The sequence below is a fragment of the Tympanuchus pallidicinctus genome, unplaced genomic scaffold (genome assembly GCF_026119805.1).
Source record: "Tympanuchus pallidicinctus isolate F22 unplaced genomic scaffold, pur_lepc_1.0 scaffold15, whole genome shotgun sequence".
NCBI lineage: Eukaryota > Metazoa > Chordata > Aves > Galliformes > Phasianidae > Tympanuchus > Tympanuchus pallidicinctus.
In genome coordinates, this window is record NW_026294669.1 from 21,488,823 (window position 1) to 21,502,890 (window position 14,068).

A 14,068-nucleotide genomic window follows, 5' to 3' on the forward strand; every position below is an offset into this window, starting at 1 on the left:
GCTACTCAGTTCAGGCTATATTAGCTATCTGTTTAATGTTTTAACTTTCTGGTTTCATGTCTGGAAGGTAACCAGGTTATCTTTTTTTTTCCCACCCATATAACCTGCTCAGATTTAGAGTACCATCTAGGAAGACAAGCTAAAGATATACTGCCCTTGTTCTCAGATTGTTAATGCAGTTTTCATCTGACCGCTGTTTAGCACTCCTTGAGAGTTTTGTTCTTTTGTATGTGATCTTACTGTATCTGCAGTAAATGTACTGAACTGTGAGCTGTTAATGTTTTTTAGGTCATGAAATTAACAAAAGCAAAGGTCAAACAACAGTGCTTTTCCATTTGTTTGGAAACAGTGCTCTTTTCTCTGCTGCTAAGCTAGTGCTAGTGCAGTTACAAACAAAACAGGAAAAGTCTTGCTTTCAGATATCTCATGAAGGAATAGTGTGAAGCATGTTGATTATGATAACTACACTACAAAGTTAGTCTTACAAAAATTGACTGCTTTGCCTGATTATTTTTTTTTTCTTTCTTGTTCCCAACTTCCTTCTCTCTGAGCATTTCAAAGGACAGAAAATGTACTTGTGTTTACAAAGAATCAATTTGCAGCTAATGTGATACAGCTTAGACACAGATAAACTTGCACAAATGTTTCAGAATCAGAATGTTGGTTTTCTGGTTATTTTTTGAAACTTCTGAATACTATGCTGGAAAGTTAATTAAATTCCTTAATTGCAGTGGCTTGGCAGCTGGAGAAGATAATGGACAGAGAGGATATATGCTGACATTTGTCATTGCTTACCTTCGGGTAGGTTACCTCTTGTCTCCGACTGAAACTTCTGTTAATTAATAAAACAAAACTGAAAGATATCTTTGAAGATGCTTCCTGAATTCAAAATGCAGGTTGCCTTGGATATTGTCTTAATTAAACTTCTCCTTAGAGGATTGTATCTATTCCAGTTCTAATTCTGTAGTGTTTACTCATGGAACTTTTCTGCAAAATACCTTATAAACATAAATTTGTACATTTAAACAACAAAAAAAGTTACCTATAAGGAGTAACTTGGAGGATTTACTGACAGTTGCTAAATAAACCAGATCAGACTTATCAATCCACAGGTTGAAATCAGTCAGAGCTGGGAGGATACTCAAAATTTATATGTGATCGCTCAGCTCTTACTCTGAACATCCACTTATAGCCATAGTTTGAATGAGAATTCCAGAATTTCAGGGTGAATAAATTTCAGTCTGACCCGGTGCAGTTGCTTTTCTGAATCTTATGGGTTGAAATGATTTTTTCTTTTATTTTTTATAATTTTTTAAAGCATGTTATGGGTGTCCTTAGCACTGCATTTTGTTTGGCCCCTCTAGTTTGGGACTGAATTTCATTTTATTTCAGCAGGCTGTAGGTAAAATGGGCTGAATGTTTCTTGTCTTTACACTTCCTAAGTAGAACTTAAATCCTGGATAGAACTTCAGTTTCAAATAACTAATTCTATTAGATATGGTGCTGATTAGAACAGTGGAGCTTTTGGATTGGTGCTAGCGGTACAAATATTTGTTAGTGGTGGCATACAGACACTCTGGCAAGCTGTTTTTCAGCTGTGACATGAAAATGTCAACTGTTTCAAAAGAGCTATACCACTTCTATAACTAGTAACTAGTGTCACTGGGACAGATGACTGTTTTTGCAAAATAGACTTTCTTTCTTAAGCAATCCAAAGTTGCTCAGCTGCTAGCTGTGTATCCTACACTGGAATCCCAGATGTTGGTGCTCAATGTTACTGATAATTTCCTTTCTCTGTTTATTAGGATCTGGGCCTGGATTACTATGTAATAGGAGAGTCATTTGAGACATCTGTTCCTTGGGATAGGTAAACTGATTATTCTTCAGTATTGCTTAAAACCTTGTACCTGATTTCATTGAAATTATTCCTAACTTGTGCTTGCTCAAGAGGAAACTTAATTTAATTTAAGCCTTATGTGTATCGGAGGCTCCCCGATGTGCCTCAAATCTTACAGCTGTGTTCTTGCTCAAGTTGCTGGTAAATTATGTTTCAGGATTTTCTAAATGCAGCGTAGGCAAGTATTCAGTAATATTTCTGTTCAGGTAAACATTCCATTTGGTAAGCCAGAAACCTCTTAAAGCAGAATCTAAACTGATTTTAATGCAACCTTGTCATTAATGCAAAGAGGAGACTATGGAAACTGTGATGTGAGCTGGTAACCTTGTATCTTTGCTACTAAATTTAGTGGTAGTGGTAAAATCTGGCCTCTGCTTTGAAGATTGGGAGAGTCTGAATGACTGGGAGAAACTTGAGAAGGGTGATTTTTAAAGCAAAACTGTTGTTTATTTTACTTCAACTTTATAGGTCTTGAAGTACACTCACTTGTTAGCCATGAGTTTGTTTTTGTTCTACCTGAAAGAATGAGTTGTTGTGTAAGAATTTCAAATATTTTTCTTAAGTTGTGCTTACCAAGGTGAATGCTTTCAAGACCTTTTTATACTTTGACTAGTAAGAGCTATGCAGTTTTTCACAAATCAGGTACCTGTACCTGACTGAATATATTTGAAAAGGATACTTTATTGCTAATCCATTGAATGGATTATTTTCTCTCATATATAACTTATGTCAGAAAGCAGAGTAGCTTTATGTCTGTATAAAATGCTTTAAAAAATCAAGTTACACAGCATGGATGGTGCTGCACACCTTAGAGGGAGAATATATAATTAAAGAAATGATAATTCAAAAAATATGTTATTGAATTTTTTTTTTAAATGCTTCGAATGTGCCTGAGTCTGCTGAGGTGGGTGTGAAGGGAAGATGAATTTCTAAAAGTGAATTAAATGCAGCTTATGGCAAGATTTAATAACTCACTGCCATATTAAACTGATAACATTTCAAGCTGGCAGAGTAGTAGAGAGGTGCAGTCTCTAGTTCTTGCCTTGCAACTTATCAAAGGTATGCCAGAATGTACAAGGCCTTGAACTTCTCTAGCTTTCTGTGAGTTGTGTTTGTGAGCTACAGTTAAGGCTCTTTTGCTGAGGATACTAAGTTTAGACAGAGAAGTGGTAAGCTCTGTTTCCTGTTGAATTCTTTTGACTTCTATTCCGTATGGAAAAGAGATTTCATTCTGTGCTCTAATTCAGGGTAAATTTACTATTCAGGAGATGTACGGAAAGAGCAATGCTGGTTGAGGAGGGCTATTTTATTCTCAGAATAAAATCTAAAGTGGTTGAAATTGGTTTTAGAGGGCAGTCATCTTGGATTATGTATGTTACAAAAAAAAAAGGTTCTGAAGATTCAGTTACATGTTTGTGGTTGTTTTTTTCTATAAAATGGTATAAAATCTTATTAAGACTTGATATTTAAATACATTTTCTGTTACAGGGTTTTAGACCTCTGTAGGAATGTGAAGGAAAGGATAGTGAGAGAATGCAAAGAAAAGGGTGTTCAATTTGCTCCCTTTTCCACCTGCAGGTAAGCCATGGAATGACTCAAATATTTCCATTTCTAGAATCTGTTATTAGTAACCCAACTAAGAGGTCCCTACACTTGCTACCTAGTAGACAGTCATCTATTAATGATAGAACGAACACTACTCATCTTGACTTTTCTCTTTAACCAAGTAGGTTACATGTAATAGTAATTATTTCATGGGATTAGTGGCACATCACTAGTCTTGATGCTTGTCTTTGACTCTCTGGTGCATACTAGCAAAATAAGGCTAATTTCAGAACCTTAGCTCTCTGGAAATCATTTACACTGATTCACTCTTATGAAGTACGTGCAAAACCAAACCTTTTTTTTGTTTTAAGTTACCCTTTAAAAATGAAGTGAGTAACTTTGAGTTGTGTAGCATGATATAATGGCTGATTTTACCATACCATAAAGCTGTGTTTGTAATGCAGTTTTCTTCTGCAGGGTGACACAAACTTACGATGCAGGTGCATGTGTCTATTTCTACTTTGCCTTTAACTACAGAGGGATTAGTGATCCTATTCATGTCTACGAAGAAATTGAGGTAAAGTATATAAGTGTGTCAGTTAAGGAAGTTAATATTCTGTAATGTATGCCAAACTTGTTGGCCAAGCTAACTGAGTTTTGTAGGAAAAATCGTAATGATCTACTTATAAAACTTTGATATTAGCAGCTAGGAGAAGTAGACCTTAAACAGGGTACCAAGGAGTGCAAAGTGAGTATTTTTTGGCATGAAAGTGTTCAAATATTTCTTCATCAACATAGGAAAAAAAAAAAAGATATATATATATATATATATTTATTATTATTATTATTTTTTTTTTTTTTGCCACCAACTTCATGCACAAAAGAGTAGTCATTTCTAAAGTATCTTACTTTGTTATCCAGAATCTTGAAAAATCTGAATCTAAATTCCTTTCTGAATGAGTAACTTCAGCCACTCTGGGGAATTTGTTTCCTTTTCAGTAGGCATTTATCCATCCTCTAGATGAGCTCCCCAGCCCGATAGACTAATTTAGTTTTGGCAAGTGGAAAGTGATCCAGAATATTCTGTTCTGGAACAATAGTTTTGTTGTAACAGATGTGCTTTGAAATATCTTGTTATAGGGTTCATTTGGAAAATTCCTACTTAAATTCATCTGCAGACTTGAGATGCAATGTTCACTTTTATTGTGTACCCTACATGTTTCTGACTTTTTTCATACACCTGTTAAAATGCTTACTATAGCAAGCATTTGACTGAAGCCAAACATCTTGTGCATTTGATGTCAAACGTCTTATCTTTCCCATCTAGAGGGCTGCTCGAGAAGAAATACTTGCCAATGGAGGAAGTCTGTCACATCACCATGGAGGTATTATTCTCATATATGTTAATCTTCTTTAAACTAGCAAGTATACATGAATACATCAAATAGTTTTAAACAGAGCATTTCATTTAATGCGTTCAAAATATTTTTAAATTACTCAAAATATATTTTGTCAGTCTCTCAAGAAACTTTACACCCTTTTACCAAATGTTCAGCAGAAGCATCGCCAGTACTGGTTTGCTTGCACAGCATGATGTATTTATGAATAGCAGTCTCAAAACATTCCTTTGGTAGGACATCTATCGGCTATCTGAAAAGCTGAAAAGGTAGTTTGTAAGTTTGTTATAAGCAGCTTCTACTGAACCTTGTGTAGGAGCATATTCATTTACATAGACAAATTTCACAGCTCTAAGAAGAGCAACTTAATGCCCCTTGCAGTTAGGCGAATACTGTTTACCCTTAATTCCAAACCACCTAGTGATAATATCTGCATAAAATTGCTTGACACTTTAGCTGAACTATGCATATTAACTGTATTTCTGTCTGCTAACATCTGATTATTCGGTCTCCTCTCTTGTGGTTTGAAAATAATTTTTAATGTGTTACTAGTTTCTCTGCAAGCTGTTTCCGTGCTTTAATGGTACGGTTTAGAATCAGTTAAATGTATACTATTACCCTGGTAACTTACGTATGTTTTTCCCACGTATTCAGGTAGCCTGATTAATTTGCTGTTCCTACTATGTAATGCTGTAAACTCAAATGTCAGGAGGATTTGTTCTGAGTTCCTTTTGATTTGTGTAGCTAACTTCTCTAAACTGATTTCAAATAAATTTCTTCTCTACTCTTTTGGAGCATTGCCCAGCAACAGAAATAAGAGCAAAGAGTAAGAAATCTAATGGTTTAAAATAAAATAAAAATTATACAATTCTAAGAAAGCGCCCTGGGGGGAAAAACTGAAGTGTAGAAACAGTGTTTTAAAACACATTGGTGAATTCCAGGGCTTGAAACTTATATCTAGGGCTGTTTCAGGCATGCATCTTTGTGATGGAAATTGCAATATCAGAATATTGGAAGGTGTGTAAATATTGAAAACATAAGTGAAAACAGTTTCAGTATTTTTAATATGCACGTATTGTTTTCTGATTAATTTTTGCTATAGTATTATAGTGGGCCAGTCAGTTCTCAAAACATGGATGTGAAATTACCCTCTTGATCTGCTACTGTGCTCTGTCCTGCTGTGGCAACTGTATTTTACTGTGACTAGCATTTCATCCATTAACTGGAATGCAGCTGTAGCTTGTCATGATTGAGTGCATTTGCCCTCACCATCTGAAATTTTGCTTTCAAGGAAAGGAAAAAATGACTTGTATACCATTTTGATACCCTTGCATACTTGAGCTTTCTGACTTAATAGATTTAGAAAACTGGATCTCTGTTACACTTCTCTTGTTCCTAAATCTTTTCTGCTTTAAGTCTTTTTGTGTCTGGCAAGACAAGATTTTTTTTTTTTCTGTTCATAGTAGGTGTTCTGCTGAAAATTAGCGTAATAATATCAATTTTATTTACTGACCTTCAGGCCCTGTCATTCCTAGCTCTGCTAAAATCAGTCTGGTGGGGGTGGTAAAAGAAAATACTGGTGCAGTTTATTTTAGTATTTGTCTTGTAATTGTGATTAATAACAGTTGTTTTCACTATCTGGGAGCAGACAGGCTGGTTTGTCTGCCTACAATCATGCTGTGATAAATGGAGCTATTTTAACTCTGGTTTTGTGTATCAAAGAAAACAGATGTAGTCTGGGACTTGAGGCTATAGGAAATACAAAGCTTGCTTAAGTCAATCTTCATCCACTCTGAGTGGAGAAGTGGTCATATATGACAGTTTGAGATGTGCAAAGCTCTAAATTACTTTACAGCTGGAAAAATACTAACTGCAGGTCTGCGCATAGCTACCATGCACAAGGAGAACTAAAATCCTAACACTCCTTATTTTATATTAAGACTAATTTCAGAAAGACTTAAGTTCAGATTCTTTTTAATCCCAATATCTATTCTCTCTTTTCTCAAACTAATGAAAATATTCTAACTTTCAGTCAGTTAGCAGTGTTGCGAGAGTATTTCCTGATCCTATGGCAGTTTTTGAGATTTAAACCTTAAAAGAAGCATAACTTTTTTTTGTTGATGGGTTACAGCTCACAGCCTTGCTATACAAGTACAGGAACTTTCCAGTAAAGGAATTGCAGAAGTGTATCAATGCCAGCCTCTTAGAGCAAGCATCTCATGGACACAAGAAGCTGTAGGAATGCCAGACATATACATCAGTGTAATGAGCTTTCAGTATAACAGTGACTTGTATTTTGAAGTGGAATATCTGGACTTGTTTTTCTTGAATTGCTATTTGATAAAATGTATGCTTTTATGTATACATAAAATAACATTCGCTTAGGAAATATCACTGATTAAAGCTCCTCAGTGTTAAAACTCCTCAGTATTTTTGCTTTAGAGTACAGCATGAGAAGGGAGCGGACTGGATTTGGCCTTGATCCCTTCTGTATTGTCAAATTATGCACCCATGCAGAACTAAAAATAGATTCTTTCCATTGCAGGTGATATTCTAACTAACAACTTGTTACTTAAGAAAGTAATTATCAGCATGTGAGTTTTAGCAGAATACATTCATTTAGGCACATAACATCATAGAAAGCAGAAGAAAATTAGTTCTAGACAAATTGACTAAATAAAGATTAGTATAACCCAGGCTCTATAAAAATGTGAGTTATTGTATCAGTTTCCTGGCAATCTATGTAGAAAAGCTCAGTAGAAAGAGAAAGGGATGAGCAAAACTGATGTGCAGTCAGTTTCGTGTTCGACACTGCAATTCTGTGGTATCATTAGGAAGCCATGTCTTAAGATGCACTTTGCAGTAATCCAAGCAGACTACAATATCTAGAATTATTTCCTTAGGGGAGTGGTAGAGTTAGAATTGCACATGGACTTTTCATTATACAAGAAAAGTATCCTCTTATCTTCAAGTTAAGGACTGGAGACTGACCATGCTTAATTTTATAAGTTAAGAGCTTACTTGTTAATTAGAATGAGAAGTTTAAACTCTGACAGTTTTCAGACATGAGGAAACCCTAATTATGTGAAATAATCACTCAGTCGTATTTTTCTTCCTTAGTCTATTGATGATGAAAACAGAAGTGCCATGTTTGGTGTCTTTTTTCACCAAATAAATACGAAAGACTTTCTGAGTCCTCAACTTCTATTGAAGTATTAGATTAATGCACTGACCTTTCTCAGTGTATTTCAGAACCCTCTCTGGAAGAGTAATTTCTGGAAAGCAATTTCTAAGAGAGCAACATCACTTCCTTTAGGAGACTATCAGCTACAAGAAGAGCATTCTGCAGCTGGAAGAGCCCCATCCTTCTTATGACCCATGTTACTGTTTCTCCTTCTGCAGAGCTATTGCTTCCCAGAAATTACTAGAGCTATTGCTCTGCAGTAATTGCCTCTTCTCGTTGAAAGGACTGGAGCAGAGGAAGTCTAGAGCCATGTGTATTGCCACTGGAGCCTATTTCCCCTGGGACCACACACGGCTGTAAATCTATTCTGCGCTGGGGGTAGAGCTATTCCTGGATCCTTCAGCTACACTAACTTCCCTTACAAGCCTGTTCATGTGTGCTCAACAACTTGATTTTCCTAAGTGAGAAAACTGATTGCTGCCTGCTGTTCGCTAGCTCCATTCATAGCTAGATTCTTAGCAGCCATCCATCTGCATCCTCAAAGATGAGCAAACATAGCCTTTGTGACTATGGACTAGAATGTATCAGAAATGCAAAAAAGCATTTTTTCCAGCTTATGTGTTTCCTTAACACATGGTCTATAATGGTAATAAAACCAAAAAATGATAATGAAATCAGCTTTTGGACTGTCTTTTTGAGTTGCTACTGCACAACCTTGTTGGCTTTCTGGTTTGAGGTATGTGATTTGTTTGAAGCAGACTCTTTGCCATGCTGGGGTGTTTGTACTGTGTGTAGTAAGCGGGGCTTCAAATTGAATTTGACTAGTCTTGAGTGCTGGGTCATGCTTGGCAAACATTCCAGCTTCCTAGCAGTGAATGTTTATGGTCCTAGCATGTGTCAGGAGTAGAGCAATTGCTACTTTTATAAATTGAATATTTACACTCATCATTCGTTTTCAAGAATTAAAGATGCAAGATTAGGTGTCTTTAGAGGAAAAAGATGAGAGAATGAGAAGTTGCATTTGTTACTAGCTGATTCCACAGGGACTGGGGTTATAATGGTGTGGATAGTACTTATATGACCAATTTGTAGTGGTCAACAGTGTTGTGCTGAGTAAATAATTAATCTTTATTAATGAAGTTGTTATGTAGGATATAAAATGAGATTAATTTGATCTCTTGTCAGTTTTAAATAAATTACATCCTCCTGGCTTTAAAGGTAAATGGCCTACCTTCCATAGGCTAGAAACTGAAAGGTTGTTTTCTCTATTCCATGGTAGGATCAGGCTCAACTGAGACCTTTTAGTGGTTAGGACTTCCTTGAGCCCAAAGCTGCTCTCTGGCCAGGCTTAACAGAATTAAGTAACCTTGCTACTTGTAGTCATTTTACATCCATGGGAACATGTTTTAATGGTACTGTATTTTCTTCTTCCTTTTCTCGTTCTTGATATTGATTGTATTGCCCTACAAGAAGAGGCAGAAAGAATACTCAAAGGGCAGAACTAACCTGAAGTGAAACAAATTATATTGCTTTTCTGTGTAGTGATCTCATCTGCACAAAGCTTTTCATGGTCTATAGCTGAAAAATCCATGTATATCTTATTTTCATGAACATTTTCATTGAATGTTTGTGAAGGACCACTGTAACTAGTACAGACTTTTTTTTCCTTCACAGTTCACTGATCAAATGTATGTTAGATTTATTATTGCAAAAGTATAAACCATAGAAAATTTGACAAGATAGATGTGTAAATTATCACTTTGACAGAGCTAATGATGCACTCCAAGCACCTTCTGTTTTCCAGCACTTGGTGAGCGACTTCATTAAATATGCAATGACTGTTTGGTGCTGCTCAGACAGTAGTTCAGTTCCTTGTGGAATTGCATTATTACTGGAGGTGTAAAAGAGGCAGGCATGCTAGCTGTTGGGCATCCTGCTGTGATTCTAATGTGCTCCATCTTGTTGGAGCAGTTGTTTGCAGTCTTTTCAGGACAATTACATCCATAACCACAGGACACATTCACTGAAACTATATTACAGATAACAGTTGAGAATGGTAATGACTGTTCTTCAGCTGCTTGTATATGAGCCAGTGAGAGAGGCTTGAGGTGATGCACAAACCACATCCATGCCTCTTTCCTATTTTTTTGTGTGTGGTAGTATTAAAGTTCCCCCAGATAAAAGGCAGCTACATCAGCTTGCTCAATCAAATTGTAACAGTGGTATGTTTGCACCTGAGTGGTTGGCTGCGTTTTTTTCTTTTGTTTTTTTTTTTGAGCTCGGCTACCACAGTCCTACTGCATGAAAAATGTTTTTGTCCTTCTGTTACAATCTTTGCTCTTTACATGAATACTGGTAATAGTTGCTTTCTATTTCTGCAGATTTCCTTCTTTCTCACGTTTGCTTTTTCAGTTGGCTTTCTAACTAGCTCATTCCTTAAGGTATAAACAAATATACTCTGTTCTCCAGAGGTGTCTCTGTAATTTATTATTCTGATGACAGTTTGATGGTTACCCTGAGAACAGGGCACAAAAGGTGGCTTGAATTTAGGTTCAGATACTCTTAAAGTATCTGCCTCTCAAATCTTTACTATATCACATCATACTAACAGATGAGTTGTGACAAGGTAAGGCTGACAAGGTAAATGCTATGCTATGTTTAATGAAAGAATGGCCAATATTTTGCACGATCTGTTAAATCAGAGTTGATGACTTGGTTAATTAGTGTATGAATACTTGGCCATTTAACAGAACCATTGTGAGAATGTAGTGAAAGGAGTTCTTAAATGGCTAGTGTTTCAGCTTTGCTTTGTGTTTGGTGTACCTTGTGACTATCCATTTTAACATGGAAAATAAGCTTTTGTGTAATAGTGTCTGCAAGTGCCAGCCTGTGTAGAGCTTTTTAAATAAAACGAGATGTGCTGGTGACTGATAACTAGTCTTCAAGCTTTCTCTTTAGAAAATATTTTTTTGTTATTTAAATCAATACTGTTTTAAGTTTCCTTCTGATTCTTGAGCACATTCTTTAAATCAGTCAAGAGGTGTGGAGTTCTACTTTTTAGTGATGTCTTATTTGGTTTTCTACTTAAAAAAAACTACCGAATTCATCTTTTGAAAACTTACTACCAAGCACTATTTCAGTAGAATGGGTGATTTCAGCCTAAGCTTCATCTAAATTTCATAGTTTCTAAAGAAAGTAGACAGTGTGGAACACAGTCTTCCTCTGGGAGTATGCAGAGCTTAATGAGCTTGATAGTCTGGTGGGCTCAATAAATCAAATAAAGCAAAACATTTCTCATTTTTGAATAAAAGCATTTATCACACAGTGTTTATTCATTCATGGTCACAAGATTGATTGGCTCCTAGAATCCTGCCGTATATTGAAACTCTTTGTTTTTATTTTTGCAGTAGGCAAATTGCGGAAGCGCTGGATGAAGGAGAGTATCTCTGATGTTGGCCTGGGAATGCTGAGATCTGTTAAGGAATATGTGGACCCCAATAACATCTTTGGAAACAAAAATCTTTTATAAAGCCCTTCACAACGTGGTGTACTGAAACTTCTTCAAAATTACTGTTGAAATTCTTCCATGTTCATTGTACTGATATCCCAGTAATCAAATATAACATAGCCGAAACTTTAAAACTAGTATCTTACATTGATTTTTGCCATCCCCTGCTCCCCAATAAAGCTTAAACATTGCTGTTAACGATTATGGATTTTTACTTATAATGCTCTTAAACAACCCACTGGGCATAAAGTACATTACCAGCCAGGAAATGCTAATTTGATTTCCCAAGTTTGGCTAGGCAACACAGCTGACAATATTTTCAATGCTGGATACAGCCAGCTGTTTCTTACTAAAGCATCCCCCTGCAAGGAGAACAAAGACTGACAACAGTGTTTTCTACAGAAGCAGCTGCTCAACCCAGGCTCTTGCTAAAGGAAAGCTGCTAGGAGACAGATGAGATTACACCAAGGAGTACTTCTCTGTGCTGAAGAATTAGGTATGTAACAGATTTGTAACCAGCGAATACTTAAAGCACAAAAGTAGGCTTTAATCAAAAAAGACGATGCAAGCTAAACTGTTTCTAAAAAGCTCAGTCTCCCACCTTAATAACAATTGTAAAATTGTAAGCAATTGAGCTGTTCTGAGTTGTATTTGCATTGCTGGGATTATCTTAAATTAATCATAGGTCAGTCACTGTAAGTTTTGTACAATCGACATTTCTCACTGTATGTTAATAACAGGTTTGTAACAAAACTTTGCCTTGATCTGTACTGCAGTCCTAGTGTGTATGGTTTTGCTCCTGTTTTTGTTTATTTTGCAGAAATGCAAAATATCTTTTTCAGTAAAAGAAAAACAAATTTTGGCTATTCAAGTGAAACTGCCCAGCGCTGTCTTTTGAAACAGTCTCAATGGTTTAATAAAACTGAAGTGGACATACTATCATTCTGAAAGTGAGGTTTCCCTTTTTAGTTTTGTACAGTTTCCTATGGCCTTGATGAATCATTTATCTACTTCACTAGTAGCCGCAACTTTAATTATCCATTTAACTTTAAGAAAATGAAATATTTTCTTGATCAGTATGGTATGCGAGTAAGCATTTTTACATTGAAACTTGAATCTTGATCAGTAAAACAAACTAAAAGTATTTGTCAGTACTCATGACACAATTGTAGGGTGGTTATTTTCTTAAAGCATGTTATTAACCTTTTTGATAATTAATGTATATGATTGCATAAGAAGAAAAAAACCCATGAACTGGCCTTTGAGGACACAGTCTCTCTAGCCAACTGCTTCACAACGCTGTAGTGTCAGTTTGGACACCTTTTTTTATTAGTATTGCCCTTAATGAGATGAAAAAAAAAAAGTATTGTTTTTAAACTATTTTAGAGTACTGTTTAATTAGCTTTTAGTTTTGGTAGTACAACGAAAAGAATAGAAAATGCTCAAGAAACTGCATATCAGACAAAACCTTGAACTTGTGTAAAAATTAATTTCAATTCTGTAGTTGAAATGATGAAAACCCAAAGAATAGTTAAAAATCACTGCAAAATGCATGCTGTCAAAATACTAAAGGAAAACTTTTCATAATCTGCAGGACATGAAATAGGTGGTTAACACAATATCTGTAATGCAGCTAGGTTTATTTCTGGTGGTCTATTTCACGACAGTTTGATACGGTCTGGTCTTCTCTTTTTTTTGTTCTTGGCCCAGAGTTTGTATTTCAGCAAACAAAATAACAGGTAGGGTTTGTTTTAGGAAACTGACTTTTCACAGTGTGATTAAGTATTCCTTCATTTATATGTACTCAGTGATGTCTCAGCAAGGTGAATCTGTCCATGTTTATGCAGGGGAATTCCTCATCTCACATACTGCACAATAGTGGCTGCTTGACCACCGCTGGAATCTTGCCGGTGACTACTATCACTAACATAGGCACCTTTCTAGGAGTTGGTAAATATGAAGGGTGTTTTCATCTGTCCCTCAGTTTTGGAGGAAAGTGTGTGAAGCCTTTTTGTAAAATGATGGCACAAACATAGAACAAGTTTCATGATTCAGTAACACCTGTCTTAAGATTTTGACTTGAAGTACTACTCAGCCCTGACTCTAACTTTCTGGCTTTGGCTTTCCCAATCCTTGCTTTATTGAAGTTTCACAGGTAAAACTTATGTATGCTTTCTATTTCTAATCTTCAAGTAGCCAATGGCTGTTGAACTTATTTAAAATGCAGTAAAGATTTTTACTGCGTATCAGTTGTCTTATGGGAAGGTGAAATAACATGTTATAGGAGTCCCAAAGTTATATTGTTGCATAACACCGAGGAGAAGAACTACAACTATAATGGATGTTTTTGCTAATGACCACCTGATTGCTGTCTTCATAAATATTTTTTCTATCTTAAAAACTGACTTGAACTCAGTGAAATTATAGTTAAAACAATATAATACTGATGTCTTTAATTATTTCACATCTAAATTCCTAATGAAGATAGTGAAGCATTGTACAAGTTCAGGAGCCCATTTAAAAGAAATTTTCCCTTT

At 35.8% G+C, this 14,068-nt stretch overlaps 1 protein-coding gene across 3 annotated transcripts in view; it reads left to right on the forward strand.

The window, feature by feature from the left end:
* Nucleotides 1-12,481, forward strand: part of AGPS (alkylglycerone phosphate synthase) — a 77,842-nt gene extending 65,361 nt beyond the window's left edge. For 2 of the 3 annotated variants that reach the window (XM_052675972.1, XM_052675970.1), the window contains 6 exons: nt 732-801; nt 1,806-1,867; nt 3,386-3,475; nt 3,920-4,019; nt 4,770-4,827; nt 11,431-12,481. In XM_052675972.1, the coding sequence (XP_052531932.1) occupies nt 732-801; nt 1,806-1,867; nt 3,386-3,475; nt 3,920-4,019; nt 4,770-4,827; nt 11,431-11,552 (502 nt within the window). In that variant the 3' untranslated portion in view covers nt 11,553-12,481. The remainder of the gene's footprint in view (nt 1-731; nt 802-1,805; nt 1,868-3,385; nt 3,476-3,919; nt 4,020-4,769; nt 4,828-11,430) is intronic. The other variant, XM_052675971.1, reaches the window with a different exon arrangement.
* The last annotated feature ends 1,587 nt before the right edge of the window (nt 12,482-14,068 follow it).